Source organism: Mustela nigripes, chromosome 18 (genome assembly GCF_022355385.1).
Source record: "Mustela nigripes isolate SB6536 chromosome 18, MUSNIG.SB6536, whole genome shotgun sequence".
Classification (NCBI taxonomy): domain Eukaryota; kingdom Metazoa; phylum Chordata; class Mammalia; order Carnivora; family Mustelidae; genus Mustela; species Mustela nigripes.
Genome location: NC_081574.1, coordinates 19,696,607 through 19,716,196, shown reverse-complemented (window position 1 = coordinate 19,716,196; position 19,590 = coordinate 19,696,607). Strand labels below are relative to the sequence as shown.

At 35.3% G+C, this 19,590-nt stretch overlaps 1 protein-coding gene across 1 annotated transcript in view; it reads left to right on the top strand.

Moving 5' to 3' along the window:
- SGCZ (sarcoglycan zeta) overlaps positions 1 to 19,590 on the top strand; it is a 462,338-nt gene that overhangs the window by 431,104 nt on the left and 11,644 nt on the right. The window contains exons 5-6 of the mRNA XM_059384510.1: positions 5,295 to 5,367; positions 16,619 to 16,742. Of these exons, the coding sequence (XP_059240493.1) occupies positions 5,295 to 5,367; positions 16,619 to 16,742 (197 nt within the window). The remainder of the gene's footprint in view (positions 1 to 5,294; positions 5,368 to 16,618; positions 16,743 to 19,590) is intronic.

Below are 19,590 nucleotides of genomic sequence, written 5' to 3'. Positions count from 1 at the left end.
ATGTAGAAATTTAAAATTCAACTTGGGATTCCTATGACTTGCGGGGGAGGGCAGGGAGGGTTGGGTTCTCTTAAGCTCCTTGGTCTCAAAGCCTGATTCCCTTTCATGTTATCTCTTCTGTCCTATAATGATCTGCGTGTAAAACTCATTCCCTTCTTGGTCCCCTCCAAAATAATAATACTACTAAATAAAAACCTCAAAACATATGAACGATCATGGTAGATTTCATTGAAAACCTGAAGGCAGCAGGAGATTCCATTTGGCAAACATCAAGACCAATGACCTAAAAATAGAATTTAAATATTTCGGTTTCTCTCTAGCCTCCTTCCCACGGTGTGAGGGTCCCATCCTTTCCTGATTCCTTTGTTCTCTTTCCATCTGGCTTTTCTCTTTCTTCTTCTGACTCTCCAGAACAGCAGACATTGCATGCCAGGCCTTAGCCATCTCTCCGAAGCCCTTTGGACCTGGTGATATGGAGACCCCAGTCTCTCCTGGGCCTGCATGTGCTGCTGTGTTCTTTGTGTCACTTCCTACAACTGCAGAGAGACATATTAACGAACACCCATCTTACGCTACGTAAAGGGCTAGAAAATGGCATTACAGAGTGAAAAAAAGCCCCGATCTCAAATACAACTTAAAAAAAAAAAAGAAGAAGAAGAAGATTTTATAATTTGTAAAGAGTCTTTCAATGTAATTAAGTAAAGAAATTGTATACATTCGACAGCACAGGATCAAACTTGAAGATAATAAATAAAAAGGAATATGTTTGCCTCTGAGACCTAGATGAATTCATCCAGGACTTCAGCCGTTTTCCAGTGGAGGAATTTGAAGTGCTGTCTCAAGTTTATTAAATTTTTTGAAGACTTAAGTCTCCTAATAGTCCCGTGGACTGGATATTGGAGGTAGTGCTGCTATCATGACTCTGATTCCTGCCCCCTAAGTTCTTTGAACTAATTGCTAGTTTGGAATTCTTATAAACTCAATGACTGAGGCTTCTCATTGAGAAGAGAAATATTCTGGAGCACCTGGGTGCCTCAGTTGGTTAAGTGTCTGACTCTTGGTTTCGGCTCAGGTCATGATCTCAGGGTCCCTGGATGGAGCCCCAGGTCAGGCTCCAAGCTCAGTGTGGGGGGGGGGGTTGCTTCTCCCTCTCCTCCACGTCCCCTCCTTGTGCTCTCTCTCTCTGTCTCTGTTTCTCTCTACCGCGAAAATAAATAAAGTCTTAAAAAAAAAAAAAGAAAGAAAGAAGAGAAATATTCTAAGGAATGGTGTCCTGTACTACAATTTGCTTAACTTTTCCTTCAACTTTAAAAGGAAGCTAAAACCCTGTTGGAGTTAATGACTGTTTCACCTACTCCAATGGATGATGATGAGAATTCTCAGGATATCCTGTATAGAGAGCTAATAAGTATAAAACACAGAAAAATCATAACCATCCATTGTAGTTAGTACAGGGTCTACTATGCATTTTTATTTTAATCTTTCCACGATTTTTTAAACATCAGAGGGGGAGACAAACCATGAGAGACTGTGAACACTGAGAAACAAACTGAGGGTTTTGGAGGGGAGGAGGGTGGGGCGTTGGGTGAGCCTGGTGGTGGGTATCATGGAGCACTGGGTGTGTGGTGCATAAACAATGCATTTTGGAACACTGAAAAAAAATTTAAAAAATCAGGATCATGTTCAATTAAAAGCAAGATCATGCTGGACATTATTTTTTATTTGGAAGAAGCTTCTTTCTCAGAGCTTATTTGGGCATCATTTCATCCTCTTTGGTTCCTGTGCACCTGCATTAGGGAATTCCTTGATTACCGAATAGAGTCTTGATTAATAAAATGCACTTGCTATCCAGCATTTAAGAATCTCTTAACAGTGTCTAAATTTCAGATTTCAGAATTCAGCATGAGACCATGTTACTTGAAGCTGACATTTGGGGAATAGAGATTTCACGTGTTAATGAGTGAACCCGTGTTGAGACCTTAATTCTGCAAACAAAATGTGTACCTCTTCTGTGGTGATTTTCATAAAGAAAAGTGTCAAAGAGAGGGAATTAAGGACCACTGAATTCTTACATTGAAACAGGCACATTTATATCCTATTTAAGAAGAACCTGACCCAACCTGTAAGGTTGGCATTTCTATCTTTGTTTATATCTAGGGTTGTCTCCTAGTGTTTGCTAACTTCAAAGTGCATAGTATATACATACATCTTAAACTTACGTCTTAAACTGTCTTTAAATGTAGAGTAGGATCACAGTCCATATATACTCTTTCTCCTCTCTAGCACAGCAGAATATGCCATCCCTCTTATTGTGTTTTGCTGCCAGATATTTATCATATGAATGATATATAGTCTTTTCTGACCCTAAAGTTTGCTTGTCTCATCTTTCCTGACCTTTGCAATAGTCAATAGTCTGTTTTCCTAAAGTCTTTAAAAGAATGTCATCACCTCAAATTATCTGAAACATCCTTCAGCACCTATACAAACAGAACTGAATGTTGTATCCTTCTGAATGACCCCATAAGACAACAATAAATAAGAAATGTTTATTTAATCGTAGGTTTAAATATATATATATCTATCTATATCTATCTGTGTTGTGTAACTCCTTGTCCTTTTTCTGTCCCTCTTCCTTTTCAGTGCCTGTGGTTTTATAGCTAAGGAGTGAAATAGTGATTCATTTTTGAATTTTAGATAAACACCATACCATTTTTACTATAAGTATGTCCTCTGAAAATATTGCATACTTATATTGAAAATTTTTTTCATGTTTACCTGAAATTTGAAGATAATTTGGTGTCCTGTGTTTTTAATTGCTGAATCTTGCAACTCATCTGAAAGCTTTTTGTTAAAGTTCCTAATTCGAAGGAAATATGTATTTTAATTTTGATTTTTTATACTCTGAGTGTATGTGCCTGCTTCAGATGGCTTTTATTTTCCCTCACTGATTTCCTTTTAAGATTATCATTATTGCTTATTAATTGTTACCTCTTTGGCTCCTTCTAGGATAATAATGGAGAGGATGAGAGTCATTTCCTCATTATCTGGAGGTTTATAGTTAGTTAATTATTTATGTTATTTTATTCAGTTTTCAAGTTAGCCCCCTAGAAGATATGATTACACATTATTTCTTCAAGAATTGTTTATTTTTTTAAGTCATCAAATATCCACTAAACTGATACTTAGATTTAAGAACTCTATCAGTTTTTAATCCTTATTGGAAAATTAAAACTTTGATAGCATCCCCCTTTTACTTTCACTGACATATTCTGTGCAAAGGTAGTATGTGTGCCATTCTATGTTTGAAAATAAATACTGCGACTACTCTTTTTTTTTTTTTAAAGATTTTATTTATTTATTTGACAGAGACAGATCACAGTAGACAGAGAGGCAGGCAGAGAGAGAGAGAGAGGGAAGCAGGTTTCCTGCTGGGCAGAGAGCCCAATGCGGGACTCCATCCCAGGACCCTGAGATCATAACCCGAGCCGAAGGCAACGGCTTAACCCACTGAGCCACCCAGGCGCCCCGTGACTACTCTTTAATTATATTTTTGTCTTCTTGTCTGGGAAGTTTTCAAAGTCACAGAATAGTGGAAATTGAATTTTAAACTTTGCACATGGGTAACTGTTCTTTCTGGAAGTTGTATCTTCTTTTAAAATGCTAACGGAGTCTCTCTTGAGGTATGAAGATTTATACCTTGAAATGTTGTCTCAAATGCCACCCCCACCTCAATCACAAAATGAGGGCTTTATCTAAAACCGTTACTTTATTTTCAAAGAACTATCTCTAAGAATTTTCCACTCACAGAGATAAAATATCTTACAAAATATCAAAAGAGCAAACTCCATAAAGAATTAATTACGCCGATTATCTGTCTATATATTAAAGGCCCTACAGAGTCTCTGTAGAAAACAAAACAAAACAAAACATCAACAACTACTATAACCCAGTGAGAGGTCAACAAATCCCAATAGCTTTTACCTTATAAACTGAAGTCTGTAATCTTAGGAATTTACTGCTGCAGAACCTTATAAATTTACCCTTAGAACCAGAAGATAAGATGAAACCATGTTACAGTCCTTGAAAAAAATCTCTTCCTCTCTGATTCAAGATCAAGGTCTGCATTGCTGTTTGATGTGGAGGAATCATCTTGTGATTTTAGTATTTATTTTCCTATAAAAATAACATATTTTTCAGGAATTTAAGTGTTAGTTAGGATTTTCTAGTGAAAATGTCTTTATTGCTTATTGAATCAATATATTTCCCATTATTCTTCACAGTAAGCATCAGCAACTTTATCTTATAGGTTTAAAATTTATATTTTTATTTGCATTGTTTGTATTATTTGCATTATTTTGTATAATTTGTATTAGTAAGCTGGTGTAGAGGCCATTGATGGAGCAGACATGACATCCCTAAACCAAAATCAAGATTAAAATTAAGATCAAGATTAAGCCAAAAGAAAATAAAGTTATTCCAAAGGGAATGATCTAAAACATTTATATGGAATTACAAAAGAAAAGAAAGATTTTGTCATCATCTTTAAATTTTTTTTTTTGCATTTTTTTTTAAAAGCAAAGTCATTCTATTTAGCTGAGTCAAATTATGGAAAGGCTCTGGGAATCTGGAAAATCACATAGAGTCAATAAATGAAAGTGTAGATAGAATATAATTCAACTGCCTGGAGAGTGTTAGAGCACGTGACCTCTTTGGCTAAGTATGACCCCACATAAAGTCAACTGTAATGAATTTATTTTGAGCAGTTCGTGGCTTTAGAGAGGGCCTTAGTTCCAGCGAGGTCAAAGTAAGGTGCCATGGATAATCTCTCTAATCAAAGGTGGGTGTTATGTGTAAAAAAATTGCCAAATGCCCCCTATGTCTTTAAAGAATTAATGGTACGTTACAAGAGAGCTCACACCCCATTTTCATTCATGCTCTGCCATTTGTAGAAAGATCGAACCAAGTATTATGACCTATCCCTCTCTCAAATTCTTGTACCTGGGAAACAAGAAAGGAGAAGATGGTCTTTGCTCTTTGATCAGAGAGTGAAAATCCTTAGTGAATCTGAATTTTGCTAAATAGGGTCATCTCAAAAGTGGTCTCAGAGGGACATTTAGATTGACCCTTCTTGGCCTTTCGCTACCTTAACATTTTTTCTAATTTTTCTCTTGCATTGTCTGTACTCCTGTTTACAGCTGTGCCATTTTGGTGTATTTGATGTATAAAGATGGAAATGAAAACTAATGTGTCTGTCCACTTGCTTTTACTGACTACTGGATTCCTGTTCTGTCCAGGCACGGAAGGAGCAGTATTCGGGCACTCTGTTGAAACACCTCACATCAGAGCAGAACCTTCCCAAGACCTCAGGTAAGTTCTGCCTCCTCCAGCTCTGTCAGACTTCCCATCACTGTTGATTTGCCCTTGATATACAAAGAAGTAAAACTGAAAATGTGCTATATACTTATATAAAAAGTTGACATTCCCTACCTACATGGTAAATATCAAGTATTTGATTAAGGACAAGAAAAGGTGAGTTATTATTCTAAATCTATATGTATTTTTGCCCCTAACAAACATACAAAAAATATCAAAATAAATATGTCAGACAGGAAGAGTGTGGAAAAGGCAGTTATAGAGGAAGTTTAGAGGAGGATTGATAAAAATCAGGATTCTGGAAAATCTGACATAGACAATGAAACACATGACACACATAGGCAGAAAGAATGAGGAGGCAGAGAGTAGGAAAAAACCAATAAATGGTCAAGGGTTGTTGTGTTGAGGGAAATACAAAGCAATGTAAATAGTAATCAGAAAAAGGCAGAGCTTAAATATCTTATAATCACTCCTCAGTCTAATATTGCCAATGGAATAGGCTGCCTCCTGATACTGTACTGTTTGTAAGAGGCACAGTTGTATATAACATACTTCACTACCTAGAAAAGTATAAGACAACTTTATAGGGATTCTTCCCAGGATAATCTCAGCCAACTGTTAATAAAACTTGAAATACTAAAGTCTAGTAAGTGATCAATGGATGTTCTTTTTTTTCAATGGCTGTTATTAACTCAATAAATGACTTAAGTTATCAGAGGATCAGAGACATTTTATAATGTGGTAACCATTTCACAATGTATCCATACAGCAAATTATTATGTAGTGTACCTAAAACTAATAGAACTTTATATGTCAATAAAAAAGATGTTTTATCTAGTTACTTTCTGATAGGTAAATTACATTCCATAATACATTTCTGTGGGATTAAAAAAGACAACAATAATGATAATTTTTTAAAAATCGTATATTAAAAGTCATTTTTAAAGCTGAATCAAAATATCAACCTGGGAGATAGTCTTCTTTGTCTTGGAAAACAGAATACAAATATTAAGAAAAACACAAATTATTTCATAAAGATCTGGTTCAGCCCTTCCCATTTGGATAAGTGAAAAAATGTTCAAATGAAAATAGAAAAATAAAGTAAAAAATTTTTAATGCAAAGAAAAAAAATCCCATACTTTCACAACAGTACATTTTTCAGACCTCTATAGTTCTATGATACAATTTCCTAAGGAACTCAGTTTCTCAGTATCTGAGCATTCCACATGCAAACAAGCTGGTTAATAATAACAGAAAAAGGTAGCCATCTTCCTGTAATCAAGGCATTTTTTATTAGACAAAAATAATTTTTTACTCAATGCCAAAACCCAAAGGATTTAAGAGGGTAGACGAGTATGTATAAACAGCATCTCACGGTCTGTTATAGTTTTAACTTATGGGTCTTTTTTCAGTTTGGAATTCAGCATTTTTATGTAATTATTTATCTTATCCCTCCCCATCTAGCAAGGTTGTATGTTCCATTAGACCAGGACCTGCATCCTTCCTTGTCTATCTTTAGTGCTCTAGCAGTCAATGGTGTCTGATAAATATTTGTTCATTTGAATTGCTGAAATAACAAAACTCAAAAGCGAGGATGTTGAGTGCATGTAATATAAGAAATGTCCTAGTTACTGTGCCTTAATTTTAAGACTCATGCGGCCAACATTGACTCCAATTGTTTTTGAACTGTGTTTTAGTATAGGTGCCAGAGTTTCGTGATTCATTCAATAAAAAATTATTTAAATTATGCCATTCTAAAAGAAACCTCATTTTACTTCTAACGTTTCAATGACTATATACTCATTGTATGATTCTCATTATGAAAATCTATGCCAAAAGAGAAATAAGAACTGCTCTTTTAATTACCTTGCTGACATGTCTCCAAATTCATAAGTGTGAATGTGAATTAAATTATAATTAGCATATAGTGTTTCTGGTTTTTATTTTCTAATTATCCATCAATTATTTAAATATTGCATTAAGCTAAGCTTATCTGCTAGTGCTAAAAGCAAATTAGCAACCCCCAAGATGAGTGTTACTGATCTAAATTCGAAAACTGAAACAGAAGCAAAGCACAGTAGTGATGGGGGTGTTCAATTATTCATTTGTGTACATGAAGATTAAAAGCAGAGTGTCTGAGAAGATCTTTACAAGTCCTGCTGACAATTTTCCTTTCAGGGCAGTAAGAAGTACTCTTAGTCGACACCTAATTCTAATCAACAAGGTGAGATTGGTTGGCCAGGTAAATCAAATGGTAATTTGGGGAGTAAGTAGCCATGTTGTCTTTAATTTTGTTTTTGTTGAGAATAAAAGACTTTAGACAGGTACATTTCAAAAGGTTTATTAAAGAGTATAGGTAGTATTTTGGTGTGGACATGAAGTCGATTTCTACAGTTTATTTATTCAACCAATGTTTGATGAGTGATTCATGTGTGCCAGATTTTCTGCTAATTTCCAAGTGCACTAGACTTGCAGATTTTCTATGATGTCTTATATAGAGTGACATTGCCTTTTAGGAGGGCCCTGTGTGTTAAAAAGGTGAAAAAAATACGTTGAATAGTAAGTAAGGACATAATGGTGTATGTGTCAAGGATAGCCCAAGTATGGATGTTTTCCTTTCTTATTTTTTAAATTAACGTATAGCTAAATTATTACAGTTCAAAAGAGTTTCTCCACTCTCTGGGGAGGAGTGATGAAGCCTGCTGTATGTTGCCCAAAGTGTTTGGATCTGTGTTTCATTAACAGTTCCAAGAGGAGAAAAAAGAAAAGAAAAAAAAAAAAAAGAAAGAAAGAAAGAAAAGAGAAGAATCCAGACTCGGATTCATTTCCGTAAAATGAACTAATATTTAATGATGTAACTGGCAACTCCTCATCAGGTTCATTCTTATATGACTATAATTTTAAACCGAAATGTTAAATTTTACAGGTTCCAAATTAATCTCTGAAAACACATAGCTCTTATTTACATCATGGCTGTGTTAAAGGAAAAGCCACCATGAGTAAGGTCGTAAGGATTTGGGGCTGAGATGTTTTGTCAATGAAAGTCTAAGATAAATTTGCTGGAAAAAAGATAATGAAACAGTATTCTGCTTCTCTCCCTTCCCCTCCCCTCCCCCCTCTCTCCTTTTCCCTTTTGCTCTGCCTCTCTTTTCTCCCCTTTTATTCTTTCATGCTGTGTATGTGTTTATATATTTATTTAGAGGTAAAAGCAAGTGATCATTATGGGAAGGTTGTCTTAGTGTGTAATCTTAGGAACACAGAGCAACAACTGATCTAGGAATTTGTTTGATATAATTTGAAGGAAGAGACCATAAAGGAAAGTGCAAGTATGCAGAAAGTGGTAAAAATGGAAGCAACAGAAGAAACAATGCGATTTGCAGCTGAAGAAAACTCGCCTCAGCCCAAAGTGCTAAGACATTAAAATTGCTTACATATTCAGGTCACAGCTCGCAGTTTTTTCCCCTAAAACATTTTTCTCTTCAATTTTTCATTCATTCCATCATTGAAATCAAAAATAATTCATGAGTGGTCACTGCATACCTGATGCCATGTTAAGTATTTTATAAAGAGTGAGATACATGGTGCTTAAGTTCCTGTTAAGTCTCTATGTAGTCAGTCATTGTGTCTCACAAATTACCTTAAAAGGAGTCTGAATTCCTTTCTCAGAATGTTGTGAATTTTTCTAGAGACCGAGGGCACTCATTTTCAAACTGAGGTTCACATAACACCTTAAAAACAAAATCTTATTTAAACGATAAATAAAAGTTCATGTTCTACCCAAAAAAAAAAAAAAAAAATCTTACTACATCTTTGGTGTGTAAACACAGAGAAAACTGAATTTCTTGGGGAAAAAAAGCAGGTGATAGGGTGACTGGAGTTCAACATTACTCCTTTTCTCTGCTAGAATCTCGTGGTATGCACTCTAAGAACTAGTCTGAAATCCTTTGCTATGATTGTTATGATGCTTTCAAAATGAACACATTTGTACTTCATTAATTCCAGTGACTAATCACATAGGAATTCACAAGCTTTGCAAATAAACATGGGTTTCATTTTTCAAGAGGCCCTTTTAGAGAATGTTTTGTAATAAAATGAATTTAAGTAAAAACCTCTACTATGTTGTAAAGCTTCCTCAGAGGGGGCTTGAGAATTTCTATATAAGAGAGAAACAGGGTGTCATTTAAGTGTTGATCCTATGTTGCCAAAAGTCTGCTTATTATGTAATTCTAGAAGGAAATACAGGTTTAGTCTAATTTGAGTTCCAATGTATTCAACAATATTCAAGCTCCAGAATGTCTAGGTCCAGGACTCTGTAGGGATTCTAGGCTTATTTGGAAGTCCAGAGGAAACCAATACAACCTAAGACTTAGGTAGTAAAGTTTATCAATTCTTTTTCTTTATGATTTTGGGGCTTTCTATCTTGTTTCAAAGGTTTTCTTTTTCTTTTTTTTTCTTTTTTCTTTCGGTATTTTGGTATCTCCTGTATATTCTTCTAATTTTCTGTCATTTATTTTGTATACTAGGTAATTTATTTCTTAGTAAACGTTTTGTATAAGTAAAATCGGAAATTATGTTCTGAATTTTCTTCTAATTTTCCATTGAAAATTACAGTCTGTGATTTCTTAGATTTTATATTTTGAATGGTTAAAACTGGAAATTATTCTTGCAGAGTATGTTAAGTATCTAATGTTAGTGCCTTTAGTATGGGGAGTCAATTTATTAAGCATTATTGATTAAATAACCTACTATTTTCAACCCAAAATGATTGCTACATTTCTCACAAACTAATCTCTCATAAATACTTTTGATCTGTTTTAGATTATATTATATTCCGTTGACAAATTTATAATTCTAATTCCAATCTCATTTTTTAATTAAAATAATTTCAATATTTAGTTCTAATTTTAAAAGGAAAATCTCCCACTTCAACTTCATTTTAAAAATCTATTAAGTGTCATACATTTTTTTTTAAAGATTTTATTTATTTATTCATGAGAGACAGAGAAAAAGGCACAGGAAGAGGCAGATGCCCCACTGGGCAAGGAGCCTGATTCAAGAATTGATCCCAGAACCAAAAGATCACAACCGGAGCCAAAGGCAGACAGTTAACCCACTGAAGCCATCCAAGCACCCCTATACCTTTTTTCCAAAATAGTTAAACATAATGTTTTAAGTTTCAAGAGACTTTATTGGGATTTTTGTTGGGATTTTATTATATATGTTTATTGGAATTTTCATGATTTGGAAGTAAATATGAGTTTACTTTTATCCAAGTAAACTTATCTCAAATTTTTGAATTTTTAAATAATATCAGATGCTCTTTTTAGATATCCCTTTCCCTGAAATAACTGTAAAATGCAGACATTGAGTGATATAGCATTTATATTAATATGGCAATTTAGCAACAGGAATTAAATACATCTTAAAAGCATCCCTGCATGTCATTAGAATTCTTCATTGAATTTTAATAGTCAATGACAATCAAACATTAGCATCAGTTAACAGTTTTCCTATTTGGATCTCCATAGCATAATGTTTTAGAAATTTTAACCAAAAATGAACTAAATGGATGTTCCTTTAAGATCTGAGACCACATCTTCTTTCCCATCGTCTTATTGTGGAAATTCTCAAATGTACTCAATGTTGAAAGCATCTTATAGTGACCACGTTTGTACCCCGAGCTAGATTCTTCCATTATCATTCTTCTGTTTGTCTTCAATCATACATGTACACATTCCACTAGCCATCTGCCAGTATATCTTATATTTTTTTCATTTGCATGTGCATTTTATAAATCTATACACTTTGCCTATTCGCTTTGGCATGCATATCATTAACTACTATTCAAGACAACTTAATTAAGACAACTTAATTTCTTTTCTTTTACTGTAAAATAATTATGCAGTGACAGTCACAAAAATTAAGTGTGTATTTCCCGAGTTTTGACAAATGCATACACCTATGTAACCCAAATTCCTGTATAAAACATGATCACCGGGCACCTGGGTGACTCGGTTGGTTAAATATTTGATTCTTGATTTCACTTCAGGTCCTGAAACCGAGCCCTGTGTCGGGATCTGCGCTTAGTGTAGAGTCTGTTTGTCCCTCTTCCTCTGCTCTTCCCCGCTACTCTCGCTCTCTCTCAAATATAAATAAATAAAATCTTTAAAAAAAAAAGACATTTCATTATCATTACCCAGAGAGTTCCCTTATGCCCCTCCCAGGAAATCCTCCCCCCCTGCCCACCGGAAGCAATATTTTCTCTCACCTTTTTCACCCTGGATTAGATTAGATAGATTTAGGACTAAATACAAATTAATTTACAGTATGTACTCTTCTTTGCAAGATTTCTTTGACTCCACATGTTTTTGAGAGCCCTCTGTGTTGTTGTCTGTATCAGTAGTTCTTTCTGCTTTATTGCTGCTTACTAGTCCATTGTATGAACACACAATATTTTACTTTTGCGTTTTCATAATTGGTAGACACTTGGGACATAGCTGGCATGTATTAATTTTTATATGAAAATGTTAGAGCTTTTCCAAGAAATTACATTATTTTCTGCTAAAAATGAATGAGTATTTCAGTAGCTACAAATCTTCCCCAATATTCAGTGTTAGCATTCTTATTCGGTTGAGCCATTTTGGTGGGTGTTTAGTGGTACTCAGTGTCTTTGATTTGCCAATACTTGATGAATAGTGGCATTAGTGACTTTTTCATGTGTATATGGAACAGCCATCCATGTTGGTTAGTGAAGTGTTTGTTCAGATGTTTTGTCCATATTTTAATTCCGTTGTTTGTATTTTTATCTTTGAACTGGAGGATTATTTATATACCCTGGTACCAGTCCTTTGTAACATCTGTATTTTGTGGATATTGTCTCCCAGTCTATGGTATATTCGTTTTATTGACGGATTTTGAGAAGTAGCTTTTCATCTTGAAGACATCTTATTTATGTTTTAAAATATTTACTTGTTATTCCTTTTTGTGGCCTAAGAAAGTTTTATCTACTCCCAAGTCACCAAAATATTTTCCTTTAGAAGCTTTATCTCTTAGAGACACTCGGGTGGCTTTAGAGGATGCCCGGCTAGTCATCTGACTCTGGGTTTGGGCTCAGATCCTGATCTCAGGGTCCTGGGATGGAGCCTGGGGATGGATGCCCAGCTCAGCAGGGAGCCTGCTTGAGGATTCCCTCCTCCTGCCCTTCCCCACACTTGCATGCGCACGCTCTCTTTCTCTCTCTCTAAAATAAATAAACCCTAAAAAATGATTAAAAAAATAAAAGCCTAATGTCTTAGCTTTTACTTTTAATAGAAGTGGATGGTATAGATTGAAGTTCGTTCTGTCCATACAGAGATTCCAGCACTGTTGAAAATACTTTGCTTTTTCTCATTGGAACAGTTTACTGCCTTTGTCAACAATCAGATGACCGTACTTGTTAGTCTATTTCTAGAGTCTCTATGTTATTCTATTGATCTATTCATTATTCTTGTGCCAGGCCAGCAACTGTCTTCCTTATTATAGCTTTTCTTGACATGCTTAAAATACTTCAAAGTTGTTTTTTTTTTGAATGCCTGGAATGCCTATGTATGTATGTACGTATATGTATGTATGTATATTATGTTCAGTTAGCCAACATATAGTATAACATTATTGTTCTTTTACAAGGCAGTTTTGGGTATTCTGAGATCTTTGCCTCAGCTACCTAATCCTAATTATCGACTCAACCACACTAAGATTCAGCTACTTCCTAAGTAAAATACAGATAGAGTACGCATATCTCAGTATTGGTGGGATAATTATGAAATAATCCATACAAATGACTTGAAGAGACTGTCTTTTCCCCCATTGAATAGTCTTTCCCGCTTTGTTGACAATTAATTGACCATATAGTTGTGGAAATAAGGTTTGTATTATATCTTAATGATTACCACACTAGTTTTATCAAGATTAACAAAGCATACAGTTGAAACCTGTTTAATTCAGTCTTAATCACTTCATAACTTGAAGGATTTAACAATACTATAAAATTGCTACAACTTTTCAAATGTTTTTATGTATTCTTTCATCAGCTTTACATACACAGAAATTATATAAATTATTAAGTGTGTATATACATACACATAAACACACACATACACACATACACACACACGTTTGGCCCTGAGTGCACTGATACCAGGAATTGAGTCTCAGTCTATTCAGTTCTCTTCTTTGTCCCTGGGGTTCTGTCACTGTACCAAAGGGTTTGCACTGTGCCAGAGCTTTTGGGATGACATTTGGTCATTGAGAGCCTCAGGACCCAACCTGGAATTTGCCAAGAGGTTCTCATTTTTCTCTCCCCTTATTCTTCCTTCACTGCAGGTGACCACCACCACCTTTGGTCTCTTGCCCTCAGTCACCCTGAGACATCAGTGGTCTTCTCAGACTTCTAACACCTAAAGAATAAAGGCCCTACAACATAGGACTTGACCTCAGGTAGCAGAACATGGAGAACGATTGCAAACCAATTCTGTTGATTTCCCATACAAATCTATATCCTCTGAATCAAGAAAACAGTTCTCCAACAGGTCAAAGTACACAACAAGCTCTCACTGACTTCGGTTTCCTTCCGATTTTTTTTCATGTGCTGAATCATTTTCAACACACTAAATGGCAAGGTTTTTTCCAGCTCAAAATGTCTATTAGATTAGGAAACTTAGAAGAGTTCCTTATCAACTTCTCTGCTCCATCTTCTGCTGTTTGGGGCAAAAGATACTATTTAGTGAATGGCAGAACTTCAGGGAAATGGGACAAGAAGGAAATGCCATCAGTATCTCAAAACACTACACCACCACATATTTATCTCTCTTAATTCTCCCAAGACGTATCTTATGACCTCATAAGCAGGCATTATAATTTTCAATGTAGAGATGTTGCTACTGAGCTACATTGCTGCTAGCTAACATTCTTGAATCCATCTCTCTCACCTCCGTCATTACTGCCTCTTTGAATAGAGATCCTCTAAGACGGCGTTAGCAAAGTACTATCCTCTGTGGCTATGCTGGCAATGGAGACTTGAGGTCTAAAATGAAGTGAAGATGAATATAATAAACATTTTCTGATTAAATAATTAATAAAGACAAGAATGGAAAAACTCAAAAGCCCAGAAAGACTTAACATGTTTTAACACCATCGTACCAAATATCAAACACAGAAGAAGTATGATTCAAAAACATGAGCACATTTAATATGGACATCTTACTATCAAATATATATAAGTAAGAACCTCAGCCCCTATCCTTGGAAACAGACTAAACCATATCAATTATTTGATAAAGTAAGCATGCTTTTTCTCCCACTTCTAAGTTCATTGAGTTGTGTTTGCTTGAATGTCAGATTCATAATCTGTTTTAGAATATTAATTCATTTTAATTAAGTACCTGTCTGACTTATGTTTGAATGGTTCCTCATATCCAAACTTACATAATTACATTTAATGTTATAGATAATTAACCAATGACAGTAGTAGTGGTCACAGATATATGACTCAAGATAGTCTGTATTGGGAGATGTATTAGGAGAAATCAATTATAAAATATACAGTTTAACAGAAATGTAGATTTTATGTGCAAAGTGTGAAGATTATGAGTGAAAAAAATATAATTGTTATTTTCAAGTTTTCAAATGTGTGGAAACATGATTTTTTTTTTTAGATTTTTTTTTTAATGTATTTATTTGACAGAGATCACAAGCAGGCAGGCAGAGAGAGAGAGAAAGAGAGATTGAGAGGAGGAAGCAGACTCCCCTCTGAGCAGGGAGCCCGATGTGGGACTTGATCCCAGGACCCTGAGATCATGACCTGAGCCAAAGGTAGAGACTTTAACCCACTGAGCCACCCAGGTGCCTGGAAACATGATTCTTATTTTTCTGGAAAAATACCAGCATTTCTTTAAAAAAAAAAAAACATATATATATATATATATATATATATATATATATATATATTTTCAAAATCTGACCCCTCCAGGGATTTTATAAAGATGTCCAAGAGGCCCGTAGAGATGAAAGTTTCAAAGTTGCTTTGGTGAGTGAAAAAAACATTGAAAATGTCGAATTTACTTCTTCTAAATGCTAGCTCTACTCCTTCAATATTACTTTAAAGTCTTTAAGTTCAACTTCCCTACTGAGAGAGAGCTTATCTTCAGAGTTCAAACTATTTGATGTGATTTTCCCTGCAAAATAACTCTAGATCTCTTGTCTCAGAGGAAACCAGTTGCTCTGGATAACGGTGGATATGAACCTGAGGGAACTCTTGTCCTAAAGTTGTGTGGGCAAAGGAAGCACGCCTAGTCAGTGCCTCAGAACAGAGCGTTTATCCAGAAAGACCAGCCTGGCGTTGGTTCCTCTGCTCACACTTGTGCTTTTTTACCACCATGTTCTAGCTTTCATGTTCTGTCTTCTTTTGTCCTTTTCTCTAGTTTTATAATTAAAGATAATTTTGAAACTGCCTCCCAACTAGCTTTTTCACAGGCACAATGATCTAAAACAGCTGGGGTGGCTTATTTTTTTCTCCTCATAATTTCTGCAGTCAATCTTTAATCATACTTGAGCTGATATATCACCCCTCATTTACTTGTTCTCTCTCAGGCTAATGCCATTCATTCTGTGGACCTTTTCCTGGGCCAGTAAAAGTCAGTTGATGTAGGAAATGGCTTATTTCTGCATTTTAATTAATTTCTCAAAGTATAATGAGTAGTTTGAAAATTTTCAGGTCTATGAAATTTTGACTATGAAACTCTTGAAAGTTCACAATATTAATGATTTTCATTAAACCTCTCTCTTCTTTGCAAGACTCTTTATTGAGAGATGGTTACATGCTAAGTTGGTACGAATGTATTTATTAAAACTCCATCATTAATTTTGAAAATTTATAAAACATTTAAACAAGTAAGCTTATCGCGACCTACTTTTCCTGTGCATTGTGAAAGGAAATAGCATAAGAAACTCTTATTAAATCACTAAACAAATGAGAATAAATAATTGATGCTAGCAAATGAAGAGTTTCACAAAGAGCCAAAAAATAGATAAGGCAAGCAAAAATGATTCTAAAACTCATTTTGGCTTTTTTTTTGAAATGGCAGGGATTTTTATTTATGCCTACCTGTTCTACCTGTTCATTTGTTTTGGTTACTAATGTTATTATCTTTCAGTCCATCATAATTTGTTTTTCTTTTTACTATGAAGGAGTCTTTTGTTTTGCTCTTAGGCTTGAATCACCCACCAGGTCCTTGATCATGGAAGCTCCACGAGGGGTGCAGTTGAGCGCGGCTGCAGGAGACTTCAAGGCCACCTGCAGGAAGGAGCTGCATTTGCAGTCTACAGAAGGGGAGGTGAGTCCCCAGGGGCAGAAACCAGCCCTTTACTGCTGAGCTGAGTGGTGCTTCTCAGAGTATATGCATATTCCTCTAGGTGACTGATTCCTGAGAGCTTCAACGATGGAATTATAATACTTCCTGAACACAAAATGTGGTAAATCTGGTATTATTTTCTTAAAACAAGGCACCATTTATTTTCTATGGAAAGATAACCATTAATGGGTCAATTATAAGTGGGGCATCTAAATTCCTGTGGTTTCAGAATTGGCAGATAAACATAATGAATATCAAGAGAATGAAGTCAGTCTTTGTTTTTCTTTTTTCTATTCTTTTTTTTTTTTTCTCTTTTTTGGTCATCCAAAAGTACTTTGGGTGTTTATTTCTGTAAAAATGGTCCCTGTATTTCTTCTGAAAGAAAAATGAAACAAATTTTACTATTTTACTATTTAGCCCAATTGTTATTCCCTAGATAAGGAGATAAATACATGCTAACATTTTTCTCCCATGTTACTTTATTTCCTCCAAGAATCTCCCGTCGGTCTGTTGTCGTTCTCTTGAAGATCATGCCCTTCCCCTCACTGTCTGCTGGAAAGAACCCTTCGTCGTCCATCTGCCAGTCTGGCACTGGAATGCCGTAGACACACATTCATTTCATGTACCTTGTTACATACATTGTGATTGCTTGCCAGCAGAATGACATTTTTTGTCAGTTCTGGAAATTTCTCCACCTTGGGTCTTCCCTTATTACCGCTCTCCCTTTCCTCTACGGCCCTTTTTTGAAACTCCGAAGAAACGCATAGCGTTTCTTCTATTCCCTTAGCCTCCAGGTATCTTAGCCTCTCCTTCCGAGTTTCTATTTCTCTGCCTCCCTGTTGCCTTACTCTGTTGTTATTCAGATCTACATGCCCAGCTTCCTTTTCAGTATCTAATCATTTATTTAAATGCCTCTATTGAGCTTTTAATAGTTAGAGGTGCCTGAGTCTCTGAGTCCGTTAAAGCCTCTGCCTTTGGCTCGGGTTATGGTCCCAGGGTCCTGGGATCGAGCCCCATGTTGGGCTCCGTGCTCAGCAGAGTGTCCTTGTCCCTCTCCGTCTGCTCACAACCCCACCCTCACTCATGCTCTCTCTCTCTTCTCAGATACATAAAATCTCCACAAAATAAAATAATTTTAATAGTTACGTTGTTCATTTTTAGGATTCTCATTTGTAGTTTTTTTAAATCTGCCTGGACATCTTGGTGGTCACTCTTTTGCTTGCTTCTTTTTAAATCTATTTTAATTATTTCAAATCTTTATACAGAGTATATATTGTGTATATTTTTGCTACAATTCCCAAAGTACTTTAAAGTCTAAATCTGTTGTATCGCTGTTTCTACCAATTAAGTCCCTTAGTATTTTCTTCCTTCTCGTGCTTATTTTATTATGAGCTTATAAAGGTCAAGTTGAGAAGAAAAGGAACGGGAGAATAACTCGAGAAATATGCTCTGGAGCATTTTATACGTCTTCAGATGTAAAGATGAGGGCAGAAATCAATAGAATCGAAGGAGGACATTCCTTTCTTACCTTTATGCCATTATTTCAGTTGTTGATTCAAGATGAATTTTAATTGTATATTTTACTTCCTTTTTTATAAACAAACTTACTGGCAGGACCATATTAGCATCTTAGTGGATATTACAACTTAAATCATCTAGAAATACACTTCATAATATTTTAAAAGTATGTCCGTATCACCTTTCAATCTTCCTTTCTGCTGCAGTTACAGAACACAATACTTTCTCTACCACAGCAAGATGGAAATCTTTCTTAAATATCTTGCATCCTTTTTAAGGAGTTGCTTTTATCATGCTAATCATTTCATTCTAATTATTCATAATGAATCATCCCATAATAAATATTGGTGGTTATTAATCTCTGTTCAGTTCCTATTTATGCACCACTTTACTTACGATCTTTTATTCAGTGTATCAGCAAAATGAATCCTTGGATTCAATTACAGGTTAGCGTTTAATTGTGAATTGAATATTATGCTATAAATAAATCATAGCCTGAGATTTTCAGCTGTGGCCATTTTTTTTATATTAATAACATAAAGACACAGAAAAGCACAGCACTTTATATCAGAATAAAATAACATGTAATTTTCCTAGGAAGAAGTGTGAAGTGATATGAAATCTTTCTCTTTGCTTCACTGACTATGCTACAGAAAAGCCAGACTGATCATTTACTAAACAAAATAGAAAGATGTAAAGTACCTCCCTTAGGCTGTTTTTAAAGTAGTTAAGATCAGAACAAACATGGTTTTGAGGTAACAAAGTAACAAACAAAATGCCAGAGAATGAAATTGCACGCTTAGTCATTTCAGACATAGTGTAGCAAGGAATTTCAAACTCGGCTCTGAAAATAACCCAAATCATAATATAGGTGGAACACTTTGAAAAAAAAAGTGTTATAATAGCACATGCGAGGAAGCAATAATGCAATAACATACATGTTACGAGATCACACGGAAAGAGGAAAACAACTTTTTATTTTGAAAATCAACGGAGATTGGCTCTCACAGTGAAAGGCCTGATTTCAAAGGGTGAGAAAGAGGTAAGTGAATTCTTGGTGCAGAGAAGACAGTGGGCCGTGACTTAAACATTCCGGCGTGAGAATCAGAGCTCCAGGAAGAGTTTCAGGACAAATGGATTCTATGGTTATAGGGCAATATAGAATAGAAATATCATTTTTAGAACTGAGAACTTGAATAGTATCACAGTAACTGTCTTAGCAGAACAGAAAGTGATAGGAGCAAGCCTGTCAGTTACCAGACTCGGGTCCATAGACCCAGCAGTGGTAGAGACGAGACTAGACCCCAAATGT